General features: G+C 35.0%; 1 protein-coding gene across 3 annotated transcripts in view; it reads left to right on the top strand.

Moving 5' to 3' along the window:
- The window catches only part of FSTL5 (follistatin like 5), an 838,888-nt gene that overhangs the window by 416,648 nt on the left and 402,619 nt on the right, over positions 1-19,621 (top strand). For all 3 annotated transcript variants that reach the window (XM_030916851.1, XM_030916843.1, XM_030916838.1), the window contains exon 6: positions 16,487-16,607. In XM_030916851.1, coding sequence (XP_030772711.1) covers positions 16,487-16,607 — 121 coding nt within the window. The remainder of the gene's footprint in view (positions 1-16,486; positions 16,608-19,621) is intronic.

Genomic DNA, 19,621 nt, shown 5'->3' with positions numbered 1-19,621 from the left:
GTATCCATAACAGTTTTGTAGTTTTCCTCATGTAGATTATATACATGTATTATTAGATATATTCCTATCCCATTTTGGGGGTGCTAATGTTAATGGTATTGTGATTTTAATTTCAGATTCCACTTGTTCATTTATGGTACACAGAAAAGCAATTGACTTTTGTATATTAACATTATATATTCCAAACATGCTGTAATTGCATGTTAGTTTCAGAAGGATTTTTGTCAATTATTTTATGTGTTCTACATAGACAATCATATTATTTGTGAACAAAGCAGTTTTAGTTCTTCCTTTATAATCTGTCTTCCTTTTCTTTTCTTGTCTTATGACATTAGCCAAGATTTTAGTACAATGTTGAAGAGGAGAGGTTAGAGGGGTTACCCTTGCCATATTCCTGGTTTTTGTGAAAAGTTTCAAGTTTCTCACTATTAATTATGATGTTAGCTATAGGTTTTTTTGTAGATATACATATCCTTTATCAAATTGAGGAAATTCCCTTCTACTCCTAGTTTCCTGAGAGTTTTTGTCATGAATGGTTGTTGAATTTTGTCAAGTGTTTATTCAGCATTCATTGATATGATCATGGGATTTTTCTACCTTAAGCTGTTGTGTGATGGTCACACTAATTCATTTTCAAATGCTGAAACAACCTTGCAACTCAGGAGAAATCCCACTTGCTCATGGTGTAAAATTATTTTTATACATTGTTAGATTCAATTTGCTAGTATTTAGTGAGAAGTTTTGCATCTATGTTGATGAGAGATGTTGGTCTAAAGTTTACTCCTCTTGTAATCTTCTTGTCTGCTTTTGAAATTAGTGTAATGGTGGCTTTACAGAATAAGTTAGGAAGTATTCCCTCTGCTTCTATCTTCTGAAAGTGATTGCAGTAAATTTATACAAAGTATTTCTTAAATGTTTGATGAAATTCACCTATAATCCCATCTGTGCCTGGTGCTTTCTGTTTTGGAAAGTTATTAACTAGTGATTCAATTTCTTTAAGAGACATAAGTATATTCTGATTGTTTGTTTCTTCTTATATGAGTTTTGGAAAAATGTGTCTTTCAATAGATGGATCCATTTTATCTAGAATATCAAATTTGTGGCATAAAGGTGCTCATAGTATTTATTTTTTGTTCAAGGTTCATAGGACTTTTAGTGATATTCTTCTGCCTCCATCCCACACCACACAAATCACTTATTCTTATAGCACTATATAGTGGAAATGTCAGTATCTCATCCTTCAGTAAGAATGATGGAAAAAGTGTAAGTCTTTAATAGACACCCCGTGAAACACATAAAAAATTTTTGGATATTTGTAACAAAAATATTTTTGACTTGTGAGTTTTTATGTTGCAGGTGCTTTTCAGAAAACCTTGTGTTAGATATTATAAATATTAATACTTATAATTTTATTTATAAACTTGGAAACATATCATAATTTAATATTACATTTTTTATTTCAATAGGTTTTGGGGAACCAGATGGTGTTTGGTTACATGAGTATGTTATTTAGTGGTGATTTTTGAGATTTTGGTGCACCCATCACACAAGTAGTGTACACTGAACCCAATGTTTAGTCTTTTATCTCTCAACCCCCCCATCCTTACCCCTGAGTCTCCAAAGTCCATTGTATCATTTGTTTGCCTTTGCATCCTCATAACCTAGCTCCTACTTATGAGTGAGAACACACAATGTTTGGTTTTTCCATTTGTGAGGAGTTACTTCAATTAGAATAATGGCCTCCAATTCCATCCAGGTCAATATGAATACCATTATTTTGTTCCTTTTTATGGCTGCGTAATCTCTCTCTCTCTCTCTCTCTCTCTATATATATATATATATATATATAGCCATACTACTTGGAACCATCCAACCATACTACTTTGGAACCATCCAACCATACTACTTGGAACCATCTGGTTCCCCAAAACCTATTGAAATAAAAAATGTAATATTAAATTATATATATATATATGTATATATATATATATATAGAGAGAGAGAGAGAGAGAGAGAGAGAGAGAGAGAATCTGTTTACTCTGCTGATTGTTTCTTTTGCTGTACAGAAGCTATTTAGTTTAATTAAGTCTCATCTATTTATCTTTGTTTTGGTTGCATTTGCTTTTGGGTTCTTGGTCATAAAGTCTTTGCCTAAGCCAATATCTAGAAGAGTTTTTCTGATGTTATCTTCTAGAATTTTTAGGGTTACAGGATTTAGATTTATGTCCTTGATCCATCTTGAGTTGATTTCTCTATAAGGTGAGAGATGAGGATCCAGTTTCATTCTTTTCCATGTGGCTTGCCAATTATCCCAGCATCATCTGTTGAATAGAGTGTCCTTCCCTCACTTTATGTTTTTGTTTGCTTTGTCAAAGATCAGTTAGCTGTAAGTACTTGGCTTTATTTCTTAGTTTTCTATTCTGTTTCATTGGTCTTTGTGACTATTTTTATACCAGTACCGTGTTGTTTTGGTGACTATGGCCTTATAGTATAGTGTGAAATCAGGTAGTGTGATGCCTCCAGATTTGTTCTTTTTACTTAGCCTTGCTTTGGCTATGCAGACTCCTTTTTGGTTTCATATGAATTTTCAGATTGTTTTTTCTAGTTCTGTGAAGAATGATGGAGGTATTTTAATGGGAATTGCATTGGATTTGTAGATTGCTTTTGGAAGTATGGTCATTTTTGCAAAATCGATTGTATCCATCCATGAGCATGAGATGTGTTTCCATTTGTTTGTGTCATCTATGAAGTTTTTCAGTAGTGATTCGTAGTTTTCCTTGAAGAAGTCTTTCACCTCCTTGGTTAGGTATATTCCTAAGTATTTTAATTTTTGCAGCTATTAAAAAAGGCGTCGAGTTCTTGATCTGATTCTAAGGTTGGTTGCTGGTGGTATATAACAGAGATACTTATTTGTGTACATTAATTTTTGTATCCTGAAACTTTGCTGAATTCATTTATTAGTTCTAGGAGCTTTTTGGATGAATCATTAGAGTTTTGTAGGTGTACAGTCATATCATCAGCAAACAGTGACAGTTTGACTTCCTCTTTGCCATTTGGCATACCCGTTAATATTGAATTTTAAAATAATTTAAATTAGAATAAAAAGAGAAAGGATCTTAACAGTGTCTGTTAATAATTTGGAAACTATTCTTAGCAAAGAATATAATATTTAACTGTAAGTTACAACCAGTCATAAGTATAAGTTAAAGAATATAATTTTTCCCTGGGTTTTATAAATGCAGCAGGAAAGCTGGCTGCACACATTCTATACTTAGTCCACATAATGAAGATATATTCTTGAATTTCTCTTCAAGATTTTCAAGTAAATTAGAACCTAGAGGCATGTCTATTTGAGAGAAAAAAAGACATAAAAAATCAGTAGATAAAGGAGGTAGGCTCTTTAGAATCACAGCTAGCAGGTTGTCATAGCAAAAAGGTCTGCTAAAATGAACTGACCAGTTATAGAAATAGATCTCATTCAGTCCACCTCTTCATCATTCCAGCTTGACAGAATTGTCCATAATTGCACAGTTAGTCTTTCAGTCTGAGACCTATTTTTGTGTTTGGAGAATATCTAACATAAAATGCAAATGTATATCAAAGTGAAATTTAAACTCCCGAAGTGCTAGGATTACAGGCGTGAGCCACAGTGCCCAGTTGAAAGTTTAAACTTTTACAAGAACTGTGTTCTATGATGTTAGTGATATTGATTTTAAAACACTTAGTATCAATCCAACATATGGAAGAGTTAAAACAGGTTATAACTGAAGAAGAGACATCAACAAAGATTAAGATTGAATATACATTTCATTTTCAAGACCAAAAGATAATGTTTCAAGTAGCAAAAGAGTAGTGGCCCTAAATTAATGAAATCCTAGGATATTTTTTAAGTTATCTTTTTGATGATCATAGCATAGTGGTTAAGAACTTTCATTATAAAGCCTGGGTTCAAATCACATCTCTACTACGTTCCAAGTAGTATGGCAATTTACTTAAAGCTTCTGTGTCTTAGTTTCTCTCTATATAAACTGGCAATGATAATAGCACCCAGTACATAAATTTCATGTGACACTATCATTGTTTAGAACATGTAAGCTTATTGGAAACATTGCTGGCACATAGAAAGCATGATGTACTTGTTAGTTATTTCATATCATTTGTGAAGATGTGGTAGATTATAATAGAGATAAAGGGAAGACATTCTTGAAATAGTGGATGAGTGATTGATAAATATTTTGTAAGCTCATAGTTGGATAGTAGGTAAGGATAAAACAAATCCTGTAAGCAGCCATTATAACCCAGAAATCTATGTGCACAACTTTGTGCTAGTAAAAACTTTAACATTGATTTTTATAAGAAGATAATTGTCCTGCCGTAGAAAAGGGATAATTTTTCTTATTTCAAGAAATTAGAAAAATAAATGATAGTATGATATTTGTTTCGTTCATCTCATTTAAGGAGCTTATCTCCCTGTCTCATATAGCCAGCATGAGTGTTCCTAATCCTAAGAATTCTCTCCTAGAGACAACTAAACATTGACATTCTGCAACCACTGTAATACTGGGCTGTTTCCCCCCAGACAACATAGTGTCTATGCCTTTATAGATAAAATGTTAAATTGAACTGAACTTAAATATTACATATATTGTGTTTTAAGATGCTAATAAATTTTACATTATATCTACATATATTGAAGTATTATATACTTAAATTCATGCAGTTTTTTTCTTGCCCATAAAATTAAGTTTTAAAAATAATGAAAACATTGTCTTGAACAAGAGGACATACATATGTGATGAAATAAACAATACATTTTCATTAATTATATTTTACAATTTAAATACTTAAACATCTATAAGTCCTCAGGTATGCATGACTATAATCAAGATTCTGTCACTTCTTTTTATTTATTAATTTTTAATTTTTGTGGGTACGTAGTAGGTATATATACATAAGGGTTACATGAGACACTTTGATATAGGCATGCAATATATAGTAATCACATCATGGAAAATGGGGTTCCATCACCTCAAGTGTCTATCCTTTTTGCTACAAGCAATTCAATTAAACCCTTCTAGCTGTGGAAAATATACAATATTATCATTGTTTATAGTCACTCTGTTGTGCTATAAAATACTAGTTCTTGTTCATTATCCATTGACCATCTCCACTCCTCACCAGCCTACACCCACTACCCTTCCCAACCTCTGGTAATCATCATTCTATGCTCTATCACTCTAAGTTCAATTGTTTCTATTTTTAGCTACCACAAATAAGTAAGAATATATGAAGTTTGTTTTTCTGTGCCTGGATTATTTCACGTAACATAATGACCTCCAGTTCCATCCATGTTGTTGCGAATGACAGGATTTCATTCTTTTTTTATGGCTGAATACTACTCCATCATCTATACAGGCCACATTTTCTTTATCCATGCATCTGTTGATAAACACTTAAACATTGCTTCTAAATCTTGGCTATTGTGAATAGTTTTTTGGTGGAGTCTTTAGGTTTGTTTTCAAATATAAGATTGTATCACCTGCAAACAACAGTAATTTTACTTCTTCCTTTCCAAATTTTATTTCTTTCTCTTTTCTGATTGCTCTGGCTAGGACTTCCAGAACTATTTTGAAAAGCAGTGTTGAAAGTAAGCATCCTTATGTTCTAGGTCTTAGAGGAGAAAGGCTTTCAGTTTTTCTCCATTCAGTATGATGCTAGCTGTGACTTTGTTGTATATTTCTTCTATCCCCCGTTTTTTAATACTTTTTATCATGAAGTGATGTTGAATATTATCAAATGCTTTTTCAGCATCAAATTGACATGATTATATGGCTTTTGCTCTTATTTCTGTTGATATAATGTATCACATTGATTTATTTGAGTAAGTTGAACCATTTTTGCATTACTGGGATAAATCCCACTTGATCATGATGAATGATCTTTTGAAGTTATTGTTGAATTCACTGTGCCAGTATTTTGCTGAGGATTTTTGCATCAGTTTTATCAGGGATATTGGCCTACAGTTTTCCTTTTTTTGATATATCTTTGTTGTCTGGTTTTGGAATCAGGGTAATACTGGCCTCATGGAATGAGTTTAGAAGTTTTCCTTCCTTGTCTAATTTTCAGAATAGTTTGAGTAAGATTAGTATTAGTTCTTTAAACGTTTAGTAAAATTCAGCAGAGAAGCTTGGGTCCCAGTCTTATTTTTGCTGGAGGAATTTTTATTACAGCTTCAATCTCATTACTTGTTATTAGCCTGTTCAGATACTGGATTTCTTCCTGGTTCAATATTGGTAGCTTTTATGTGTCTAGAAAGTTATCCATTTCTTCTAGGTTTTCCAATTTATTGGCGTATAGTTGCTCATAGGAGTATCTTATGATCCTTTGGATTTCTGCAGTATCCATTTTAATGTCTAGTTTTTCATCTCTGATTTTATTTATTTTGGTTTTCTTTCTTTTTACCTTAGTCTGGCTAAAGGTTTGACAATTTTGTTTATCTTTTTAAAAGACCAACTTTTCATTTTGCTTATCTTTTGTATTGTTTTCTTTCTTCAACTTTATTTCTGTTCTAATTTTTATGTATTTTTTCTTCTATTGACTTTGAGTTTGGTTGGCTTTTACTTTTCTTTGAGATTCATTAAGTTCTTTAAGATGCTTTATAGGTTGTTTATTTAAAGTTTTTCCACTCTTTTGATGTAGGTGCTGTTGTTTCTTTTGTACTTCCCTTTGAGCTCTGAAAAAAAAAAAATCCATTTGCAAAATGGCACGGATATTTGATTGAAGATGTACAAGAGAGACAGAGGATGGGTTTACATTACATATTGCACAAATCACACATTGAAATGCAGTTTAGATTGAGTACATCCTTTATGTTTTATTTCCTTGTATTCTGTATAGAATGAGCCTTGCATTCTTTATACCCTAGATATAATGGGTAAGTCTGTCTCTCAACTCTAATTTCTGTACTTTTCCTGGGGCTCCAAATTCTTTATTATGCCAACCAATATGATTGTATTTTAGACCCTCCTCCTAAATTTGTACAACCAAATATATCACATTTCACAGTTACCAACATCTACCTTCCTTGAAAACGAATGGCAAGGTATATATTCTGTAAGTTGCCATTCGTTTTTAAGGAAGGTAGAGTTGATAACAATATCAAGATTAATCGCAGTATCCATCATAGGCTTCCCTCAGGGGCACAGATATCTGCAGTTCTAGAGGCTAGTGGAAATTCCTGGTCTCTGTCTTATGCCATATATTTTACATCTTCAGAGCCAGGTGTAATCCTCATATTTTTTGGGCCGGACGCAGTGGCTCACGCCCGTAATCCCAGCACTTTGGGAGTCCGAGACGGGCAGATAACGAGGTCAGGAGATCGAGACCATCCTGGCTAACACGGTGAAACCCCGTCTCTACTAAAAACTTCAAAAATCAGCGGGCGAGGTGGAGGGAGCCTGTAGTCCCAGCTACTTGGGAGGCTGAGGCAGGAGAATGGCTTGAACCCGGGAGGCAGAGCTTGCAGTGAGCCGAGATCGTGCCACTGCACTCCAGCCTGGGCGACAGAGCGAGACTCTGTCTCAAAAAAAAAAAAAAAAAAAAAAAAAAAAAAAAAAAAAAACCCTCATATTTTTTAATTTCCTCAAGTATGTATCACACCCACTTTTACCCCTCTCTTGAGGGGTTCTGCCTCTCCAAAAAATAGAGCCTTACATGATAAGATAGGGTGGGGTACTTATCAAATGTGGTTTTTGCAGGAATAGAACAGAACTGTTCTCTCTCACATATGTGCCTTAATTACTCTCTGAAAAAGTTAAAGTTTTACACACACAGATTTTTTTTTGTTTGTGTGTCTTTGTTTTTCATTGCTTATTTTCTCTTTATTGAAAATGCATATATGATAATTTGATTCTGTAATTCTGAGTGGCTCTCTTTTTTGTTGTTGTTGTTTAAATCTGTGCTATATTGTCTGAATACTATTCAGAATGAGGATGTGGAACTCTGAATCATCCTATTTCATCTACCAGTAACTGATTCTGGTACTCAGAGAAGAAGCAAAAGTACTTGCTATTCCATTTACATAAGGTGCGAAATCTCTACCTTAGTTTTTCCCTTTAAAATATAAACAGGTGTCTGAGGTTTGTTTTTATTATCTGGATCTTTGTATTTCTTCTCTTAAGCCATCTTCTCCGACAGTAAGAATTCAGTATTCTCGTTAGGGCTGTTGTAAAATCTGAGCTTCAATAATGCTTGCTTAAGTGAAAATTGTGGTTGAAAAGCTATGGTCTAAATTGACTTAATTTTACAATATATGTCTCAGAGAATAAATCCCTGAAAAGCCTCGACAAACATGTAAAGAACTTTCTTTCTTGAAAGAATGGTCACAAACTTGACCAAGGCATCTTAGTTTCTCCCATAAGTATTGTAGGTATGTCTACTGTCATCAGCCACTCAGCCACACAACACATTTGTGGTTTCAAGAACATACATTATCACTAAAACAGACCTGGATGTGCAATTCTTGAAAACAAAATTCTGAATGATATAACCTTAGGTATAGGAATATTCTTTCTGACAGGCCGGCATGTAGAAAAAAAGTCACTTCAAGAAAGAAGGTTAATGATAATTTCTTATGAAAAGGAGCATAGAGCTCTTCTGGGTAGTTTATTCACATTGTTTTTTAAGTCTCTGGGAATATTGAAAGACTATGGGTAGACAGAAATACTGAGAAACAGGAGCTAAACTTTGGGGAGAGAATAGGAGAGTCATGTAACCGAATGGCCTGAGATTCAAAGGAGTGAGGTCTATCTATCTATCTATCTATCTATCTATCTATCTATCTATCTATCTGTCTGTCTATTACCTATCATCTATCTCTATCCATATATCCATCTATCTACTATATCTATATATTTCTATTTATCTATGTGGAAAACGACTTGCTTGGGAAACATAAATAATCCAGAAGTGCCTATACAGCAGTTATCTACACGTTTCTTACACTGAAGTAGAACAGATATGAGAAAAATTAACCTCTGATTAAATTCATTAAAATTACTGAACGAATAATTTTACGGGGCAGTCAGATTTTTCTAAAGTCAGTATGGTGAAGAAGATATTTGTATAAGAAATTGAGGACAAAATAGAATTTTCTGATCAGAGAGCAGGATTTCCAGAAGACACAATGATGGGTTTAGGTTGGAGAAGCATGGGTTTGGGGCCACACTGGGAACTATGCAAAGCAATATGGGGAGCCATAGATTTCACTGGGTCACAGAAATAAACCAGGGTATGAAATACAGAAGCATTTGTCCAGAGTGTTCCTTAGAGGAACATAGGCAACTATTTCTGGCATTGTGGCCCTGTATATTTGGTTCACAGTGTCAGATGAGGGGAGGCACAGCAGGCTTCACTTGGTAGAATGGAGGCCTTACTTTGTCAGCAGCACACAGAGGACTTGAAGTAAAATGGTGCTAACAACATGGAAAATCTGCTTCTTAGCCCTTTCCCCATTTGATAAAATAACACTGATAGAATTTAAGTGAGCAAAGTCATTCCCTTGTGATTCTGAATTTAAATAAGCAGCTGTATTGAGTATATTGATTTAGGTTTTTCTCCATTTAGATTCTGTCATCTTCATAAGCTGATTTACATTAAAAATGCATATTAGGAGCCGGCGTGGTGGCTCACGCCTGTAATCTGATCACGTTGGGAGGTGGAGGTGGGTGAATCACAAGGTCAGGAGTTTGGGACTGGCCTGGCCAAGATGGTGAAACCCTGTCTCTACTAAAAACACAAAAATTAGCCAAGAACAGTGGCAGTCACCTATAATCCCAGCGACTGGGGAGGCTGAGGCAGGAGAACCGCTTGAACCCGGGAGGCAAGGGTGCAGTGAGCCGAGATTGCACCATAGCACTCTAGCCTGTGTGACGGAGCAATACTCTGTCTCCAAAAAAAAAAAAAAAAAAAAAAAAGAAAATGCATATTAGAGTAAAATACTTCCCTTATATACACGTATGTCAGCTGTTTATTAAAATAATGAAAAGAACTACTTATTCACAGGATTTAGATTATTATGTTATACATATTTGACTTTAAATGCCATTTGATCAATGACTGCCATATGTGACTATACTTACAGAATTAAATTAAAAGTGAGCATAAATAAGAGTGTATATTTTCAAGCTTACAAGATGGGACTGCCAATGAGGTTTTTGTAGCATTTGTACAAATTAAGTATTTTTCTTTAAAAATCATTAGAAATGTTACATGGGAAATGAACAGTTGATCTTTCATTGAGTTCATAAAGTCTTTCACAATTATAAGTATTTGTAAAAAGGTTCTGATTTAGTCAACATACTTATTTGCTATGAGATTTATAATAACCGTTTTATCTCACAGATAAAATGCTGTTTCAGTGGGACAAAGTAAATACAAATAAATAAACACTTGTATGGATAGAAGACTGAGATTAAGTGTGAATTTCCAGGGAATGCCATGGTAATTAATCCTCTTTAATGTCAGCGAGTATAAAGAACGATATTTGGCCAGATCATCCCTTAGAGCAGAATGGACAACTATTTCATGCATTTAAATGCCCATAATCCCATGAGTAATACAAAATAAGGCAGCAGAAACCAGATGTTTGACTTAGAATGACATTGTCAATGCCAGTAGGTGGATCTTAGTAGTGCTGGCAATTTCCCTGCCATTAGCTAAAGATTGGAGAATAATAAGAGGAACAATGATCACTTAACAGAGAAAGATAAAGACTGTAACTGTTGCTATGTGCCCAGTTCAAAGCCAAATTAAAAAATTAGTGCTTTCAATTGTACCTGAAAATGTTAGTAACTAGTTTCAGTTATTTTTTAAGTGCTGTTCATAACATACACAAGATAACTATAGTATTAACATTTAGGCTTTAAAATATTAAACATATTGTTTTTAGTATCTTTACATTGTCAAGATGCATTTAAAAACTTGGTATTCATGTTCAGAAAATCTTTGTGAGCCATGTAGGATACCTTAAAGATAAAATACTTTTCTTTCCACCAGTGGTTTAATAAAAATAATGATCTCTCTTCAACTGGTCTTTCAAAAGAATTAAAGATGACTATATTGATTTGTTTTAAATGTTGTATTAGGCACTTTAGAAAACCTAAAAGAAAATTTAATTTAATTATTTCCACTCAAATCTTTTAAAAAATACATCTCCAGGCCGGATGCAGTGGCTCACACCTGTAATCCCAGCACTTTGGAAGGCTGAGACGGGTGGATCACCTGAGGTCAGGAGTTCGAGATCAGTCTGGCCAACATGGTGAAACCCCGTCTCTACTAAAAATACAAAAATTAGTTGGGCATGGTGGCAGGCGCCTGTCGTCCCAGCTACTTAGGTGGCTGAGGCAGGAGAATTGCTTGAACCTGGGAGGCAAAGGTTGCTGTGAGCCAAGATCGCACCACCGCACTCCAGTGTGGACAACAAAAGTGAAATTCCCTCTCAAAAACAACAACAACAAAATACATCTCTTGTAGGAGAGCATTTGTTATATATAATTAAACACATAAAATGTGCAATATTAGTTATTAACTCTCTGTCCTTTCACGTGATCTATTTTTTAGAGTACTGCTGATAATAGGTAATTATCTCACTTAACAATTAGATTGCATGTTTCCAGTGATCGTCTCTAGAATAAAAACTCCATGAGAGCACGGACTGTGTCATTCTTATTAACTCACCTTCAGCACTTAGTATAGTTTGGGGCATATGTTGACTGAAAATAAGGGAAAGGAAAGAGAGAGGGGAGAAAGGAAAAAGGAGAAAGGAAGAAAGGGAGGAGACAAGAAGCTGTTCAGACCAAGTAGCCCAGGAACCAACTTATATTGACTGTATGAGAGAAGCATACATCTAATACCTGGAAATGTACATTCTTACCAAAGGGATATATCTATTTTCTTACCTTTGGTATTTGAAGTAATGTACATGTTTGCAAGTAAAGTAACAATATATCTTCCTCTCCTCAACTTGAATAAGACTCAAATGGGCTTTCTCTTAATTAGAGGAGCACTGGGCACTAAACATATTACTTCAACATGATCATGATTAGTTTGGGGAAAATATTTTTGCAAAGGATGGAGAAGAACTCAAATAACTGCAACATATGAGTGGTGCATTGCTTCATGAGTTCACAATTGCTATTTCTCACCTGTCCCCACCAAAGAGTAAGTAAGTGAACATAGAACTAGAAGATCCTATTTTTCTGTCCTTCTCTCCCCTACACCCATAGCTTCATAGCCATGGCTTGCCTTCACATTGTCGAAATCAATCCCATGTCTTGTATATCTTCCATGAAAAGCAGCATAATAATCCTGTACTTCCAAATCTTGCCCTAATCCCAGAGATCTAACACCCATACTTCTCTACACTAGGGAGACAGTACCTTTACATCCTCTCTGGCACATTCAATTTTTCTTCTCACTTTTATTTATTTTTATATCACTTTTCATTCTATGGCTATATATATATATATATATATATTTACTACTATATTTCTTTGCTCTCCCTTCACCAGCATATGAGTTTCATATGGAAAAGATTTTTGTCTATCTTTTGTGCTGCATTTTCAGAGTTGTGGATATTGCCTGACACAAGTAGGCAGTCTGAAAGGATTTGTTGAATGGATGATTAAATAAGTGAGTGAAGGTGAATAGTAAAAACAGTAAAGAGAATAGTTCATTTTGAGGATGTCCAAGTTTTTTTTATTGTTTATTTTGGAACAAAAGAGAATACAATACCAAGACAGTGAGTCATTCCTGATTTGTTACAGTCGTTGTGCAACTCTGACCATTCTATTACATTGAAGTTCAAAATGTACTCCCTCTTCCATGCTGTGTGTCTGAGCTCCCCTGAGGCCATCCATTCTGCTAATACTTCTATTTTTTCACACTGAACCAAACCATTGGGAGGCCCAAGGGTCATATAATTTGACCTTTGACCAGTGGAAAAAAAGTGTAAAAGATTTTATTTTGATAGCCTTAAGGCTATCCAACTCCTTAAGGAGTTTACCAACTTTAGTAGGTTTGGGAAACATCCTCACCATTTTATCAGAGGTAACAAGTGAAAATCTGATTGGTCTTTTTGACCAATCAAGATCATAAGATGGTATCTTGTTACCTCTTAAACCACTTATTATCTCTTATATCATTTTATAAGAGGTAAAATGGTATGAGATAACGAATAGCATGAGATCATGAAGTATCATCACGGGATGTTTGAACATGTATTCAAATATATTTAGTGAATCTGGCAGTGTCATGAATTGCTAGTCAAGGACTAACATGTGCCTTTTGAGACGTCTACAGTGAGTTTTTTGGAATCAGTGTCAAACACTAAATGAAAGAACTGCAAGGAACTATCAAAGTTCTACAAGTTTGGATCCCCCGTGCCAAACAGTGGTTACTGTGGACTGAGGAAGGAAGTCTACTTGTATAGTTTTTCATACTTTCTTTCTGACCATCAAACACTCATGACTGTAAAGCTATAAAAATTCTGGGTATCCGGGAGGCAGAGGTTGCAGTGAGCCAAGATGCGCCACTTCACTCTAGCCTGGGTGACAGAGCAAGACTCTGTCTCAAAACAAACAAGCAAACAAACAAACAAAAACAAACACACAGACAAAAATTCGGGATATCTAAACCAATTTTTCAATGCTGACTGAAATGTCCTATAAACACATAAAACATTATACGTTAAATATGTGCCATTTTTTTTTTTTTTAACTTAGTAGGATATCTTTATTTTACTAATGAAGAGATCCAGGTCCAAGAGGTTAAAATAGTTTGCCTCAGAGTACTCATCTAATTAAGGGTTGAAGTGAGATGAAAGTCACGTCATTCAACTATGAGTATAGAAGCTTTTCGGTGTATTATTATTTCCACAATATGTGCCATTTTTATATCAATTATACCTCAGTAAAGATGTGAAAAAAACAGAAAAGAAGAAAAGTCATAGGAAAGTACCTCCCTCAGTAGTAAACACCAGAATGTGACAAAGCTTCCCATCAGGACACACGAAGGAGAGAAATAATTACTAAGAATCATGTTTTAAGTGGGGTATTTCATTGACCACTTAAATGAGATAAATGAGCAGACAGATATTTGAAATATTTAGAATAAGAAAATTAATCTGCTTTGTCCTATGCATGGATACGCTTCAGTATAGATGATAAGGGCTTAAAAAAATAAGAAGTTTATTAGCCAGGACCGGCTTCTTAAGGTCACAAGCATTAAAATGGCCTGCCCAGAGTAAGCTGTATCATCATGACCAAGTCAAGGCCAAGATCAAATCAAGATCAGACTAGTCTTATGCAAGAGCCAGTGATAAGTATAAAGTGAGAAGTCCAGTATCTTGGTCTAATACATTTAAGTTTGTAAAATATTAAAACAGAAATAAACACGAGACAGAAAATGACAAAAGCTTTACCCCCATCTTTGTGCTCCTCTGTATTTACAAATAAATAAGAGACTAAAAGTCATAAAATGTCTGAACAAAGTCTGGTGTCACTGCATCCCAAATATTACCACAACACTAACATTGCACATCTTTAATGCATAAAGGGATAGAATTGTGCACACTGCCCCTATTCCTAGCCCCCAGGAAAAGTCAAAAGTCATTTTCTATGATCTAACCAATAACAAATGGAAAATGACTGAGAGCTCTGTTGCTTTCTAAATAGAAAAATGGTTATATATATATTATATATATATAAAATGTATTTTATTAAGCTTATAGAAGAGATGGCTTCAGCATTATGTAGTTTCGTTAACCCATCCAGCTGGACTGTGCAAAGGTTTAGGGCTTGCCATCTACAAGTTCTATGTATATGGGTCAGTTAAACCAGATAAGCTTTTCGCCTTTTTTCTTCTTCAAGGTAACAAATAATCAGCTTAACCAATATAATTTTAACACTGGTACATACACAAAAATAAAGAACTCACTGAGTTGCAAAAGTTCTATTTAGCACTGCATGTGCTAACATTACGTATCACTGCTTAGCTGGCTCCAGGGTGCTGGAGGCTCCTGTGACCCAGATGCTTAGCTCCATTTTCAGAGTTATCTCCTCAGCCTATCTACACTCAGACATCATGGAACGTTCAACACAGGAGTGTTCCAGAAAAGGTGAAAAAATAGCTCAAAAGCATCTGAGGATTTTTAGAAAGTAGCATCGCCAATCTGCCATTGCTGTACTAAAGAAAGTCCAAGACATTCTGCTCCACCAAAAGAAACGATAATTCATTGTGAATGTGCAACCATAACATGCACAAGCCAATGTCTGGAAGTCTGCAGTGAATTATTTAAAGAAGCAATGCATTATGTAAAAATTACTATTTTTAATGTTAAATGATCACTTTTGAGTATATGCTGTATGTTACGTCTTACACCTGACTCTGTGTGTGTGTGTGTGTAAATCTTCACATTCATTTTCTAACTGAGGAAAGCTTAAATGATTTGCCAGAAATTATTGAGGTATTAAATGGCATTGACAGGTCCCGAACCCAGAGCCACCTGATTTTGAAGCCTTTGTTTTCTGATTATACTGCACTACCTTTCAAACAAACCAACCAATCACTGTGATGCACAGCTTCAAGCAATATAAACCCCTGCCTTTGTATGTGAGAGAGTATGAAAAACCACGGGCACAGCTATGCAGCTACCACAATAGAAATGTCTGAAAAATCTTGGGAAACTCTGTTATATGACAGGAAATAGTCAAAAGCAGTAGAGTACCAAAAAGCTGCAGCCACAGTCCATAGACTAGAGCACAGACTAGAAAAGAAGTTTGATGATTTTCTTCACTCACGCCTGGATAGATTTTCATCATCAATTGGTGCATTAATTCTATCTGGCTCCTGGAAACAGTCATTTGCTTAATAGCTCTTTTGTGACCGAGGGAATTCATGCACAATCTCACATGACTTAACTTCCAGCTGGGGAGGAGTTTAGGCAGAGAAGAAAAAAATAACCTAACTTCATTATTTTACAAATCATATGAGGAAAAACGTTGGAAAAAACTGTCTCACTATTTCTGTTGGGAAAGACCACTGTTTTATTTTGACATAGGTCACCGAGACACAGGAGGCAATTTTCATACAGAAGTATTTCCTTGAGTCAGTATAAATGGAGCAAAGAAAATGCATGAAATACAAAATGTTCTTTAAATGTTCAGATGTGTTGCGTCTCACTGTGAAACTTTTATATTAGAACATTTGAACAAAATTGTAATTACCTATCTTAACATCGTAACTTTATATCTTTGAAAAGGTTAAAAATAATTGTTCAGTAACTAAAAACCTGGATTTTTCCAAAATTGAGTTCTTTGCCCTGCTGCAGACATGAAATGATCTATTATGTGATTATTACATATAATAAATTATATTATAGAAATTTTAAGACACAAATATAAAGGTATGGTTATAATTTTCTTGTTAGGTGATAAAACAGGAAGAACTTGGCAAGGATCTCTTTGATTGTACTTTGTATGATCTATTGAAATACGATGATTTTAATGCTGACAAGCACCTGGCTCTTGAAGAATTTTATAGAGCATTCCGTGAGTACAAGATTCATTCTCCAATTTCTCTTTGTTCTTTTTCCTGTTGCTTTCCACAATATAGTCTGTTTGCCTGCTCTCATAGTACAAGCTGTTTCTTAAGAAAAGTTACATAATTTAGTGAATTTAAGTTTCAAGTTGTATTGAAAAACAGAGAAAAGCTAAGGGATTTAGTAGTTCTGAAATAAACAGTTAGAAATATTTGATAACTATGAATATCATCAATTCTCATTGATTATAGTTTAAGACATTAGGTTCTCAATGCTGCTTCCAAGATTATTTTAGAGCAGGAGGAGCGTTTCACCAGTTGTCACCATGTATCAAAAACAATTATTTACACAGTCAAAATTTTTTTTTTTTATTATACTTTAAGTTCTAGGGTACATGTGCATAACATGCAGGTTTGTTACATATGTATACTTGTGCCATGTTGGTGTGCTGCGCCCATCAACTCGTCAGCACCCATCAATTCATCATTTATATCAGGTATAACTCCCAATGCAATCCCTCCCCCCTCCCCCCTCCCCATGATAGGCCCCGGTGTCTGATGTTCCCCTTCCCGAGTCCAAGTGATCTCATTGTTCAGTTCCCACCTATGAGTGAGAACATGCGGTGTTTGGTTTTCTGTTCTTGTGATAGTTTGCTAAGAATGATGGTTTCCAGCTGCATCCACGTCCCTACAAAGGATGCCAACTCATCCTTTTTTATGGCTGCATAGTATTCCATGGTGTATATGTGCCACATTTTCTTAATCCAGTCTGTCACAGATGGACATTTGGGTTGATTCCAAGTCTTTGCTATTGTGAATAGTGCCGCAATAAACATACGTGTGCATGTGTCTTTATAGCAGCATGATTTATAATCCTTTGGGTATATACCCAGTAGTGGGATGGCTGGGTCATATGGTACATCTAGTTCTAGATCCTTGAGGAATTGCCATACTGTTTTCCATAATGGTTGAACTAGTTTACATTCCCACCAACAGTGTAAAAACGTTCCTATTTCTCCACATCCTCTCCAACACCTGTTGTTTCCTGACTTTTTAATGATTGCCATTCTAACTGGTGTGAGATGGTATCTCATTGTGGTTTTGATTTGCATTGGCTAGCCATAAGTAGAAAGCTGAAACTGGATCCTTTCCTTACTCCTTATATGAAGATTAATTCAAGATGGATTAGAGACTTAAATGTTAGACCTAATATCATAAAAACCGTAGAAGAAAACCTAGGTAGTACCATTCAGGACATAGGCATGGGCAAGGACTTCATGTCTAAAACACCAAAAGCAACGGCAGCAAAAGCCAAAATTGACAAATGGGATCTAATTAAACTAAAGAGCTTCTGCACAGCAAAAGGAACTACCATCAGAGTGAACAGGCAACCTACAGAATGGGAGAAAATTTTTGCAATCTACTCATCTGACAAAGGGCTATTATCCAGAATCTACAAAGAACTCAAACAAATATACAAGAAAAAAACAAACAACCCCATCAAAAAGTGGGCAAAGGATATGAACAGACATTTCTCAAAAGAAGACATTCATATAGCCAACAGACACATGAAAAAATACACAGTCAAATTTTTTAACTTCATTGGAAAACCAAAATGGATTAACAGATGTAGTCTGCATGTATTTGGAGGGCAATGATTGACATTCGAATGAAGAGTTTTATTTTTATTAAAGTACTTTGGAAAAATTGATACGTTTGAATTGCCAAAGTGTGTCTTCAGATTGACTAAATGTGTTTTTTAGAACAGCGTCATAAAGATGATTAACCAAAATTACATACCAGGTTATTCTTTAAAAATAATTCAAAGAGGCCACTAATGGGTGGCTTATGCCTGTAATCTCAGCACTTTGGGAGGCCGAGGTGGGCGGATCACCTGAGGTCAGGAGTTCAAGACCAGCCTGGCTAACATGGTGAAAACTTGTCTCTACTAAAAACACAAAAATTAGCTGGGTGTAGTGCCACGTGCCTGTAATCCCAGCTACTCGGGAGGCTGAGGAAGGAGAATCACTTGAACCCAGGGGCAGAGGTTGCAGTGAGCCAAGATGGTACCATTGCACTCCAGCCTGGGTGACAGAGCAAGACTCCATGGCAATAATAATAATAATTAATAATAATAACATAGTTGAAAGAGAAAGGACTAAGAAACAATCAACAACAACAACAACAACAACAACAAAACAAACAAGGATTTAGAAGCTATGTGTAAAAGAAAGACAAGTAAATTTACTAGTTAGTATTAGAAAATCACCAAAGGAGGAAAATTAAACAGGATTCGGTTTAATTCAGAACTTGAAACCAAAATTCTTGTATTTTTTTTTTCTTTTTTTTTTCAGAAAAGATAGGAAGTAGAATATGTACTTGCGGGTAAAAAGGTCTTTTTTGAATTATGCCCCTGACATTTAGCCATTTATCAGCTGTCTGATGTTGGAGAAGTTACTTAAATATATTTTTCTTCTTAAAAATTCATATAAATAAAGATAATTTTTTACTCTGATTTTTATTAAAACACTGTATTATATTTTATGTGATCATTTATATAAGCAAAATAATATATGAAAAATAGTTGTAGCTTATACATTTTTAAATCGTGATAAAAATACATTCTTTGGATATGGTTAAGTTGTATTTTCACTTTAAGTTACTAGGCAGAATACAACACAGGATGATCCGGTAAACTGTTAGTTCTTTATAAGGGTATTGTTAGGTTAGGTACTTTTCAAAAATGATAAAATGAAAGCAGCATTGGCAGGACATGGTGGCTCATGCCTGTAATCTCAGCACTTTGGGAGGCTGAGGCAGGCAGATCCCCTAAGGTCAGGAGTTTGAGACCAGCCTGGTCAACATGGAGAAACCCTGTCTCTACTAAAAATACAAAAATTAGCCGGGCATGGTGGCAGGTGCCTGTAATCCCAGCTACTCAGGAGGCTGAGGTAAGAGAATCGCTTGAACCCATGAAGCAAAGGTTGAAGTGAGCCAAGATCATGCAATTGCACTCCAGCCTGGA

This window comes from Rhinopithecus roxellana, chromosome 2 (genome assembly GCF_007565055.1).
Source record: "Rhinopithecus roxellana isolate Shanxi Qingling chromosome 2, ASM756505v1, whole genome shotgun sequence".
NCBI classification, from domain to species: domain Eukaryota; kingdom Metazoa; phylum Chordata; class Mammalia; order Primates; family Cercopithecidae; genus Rhinopithecus; species Rhinopithecus roxellana.
Note: the sequence above shows the minus strand (reverse complement) of the source record. Positions and strands in the feature narration are given on the sequence as shown.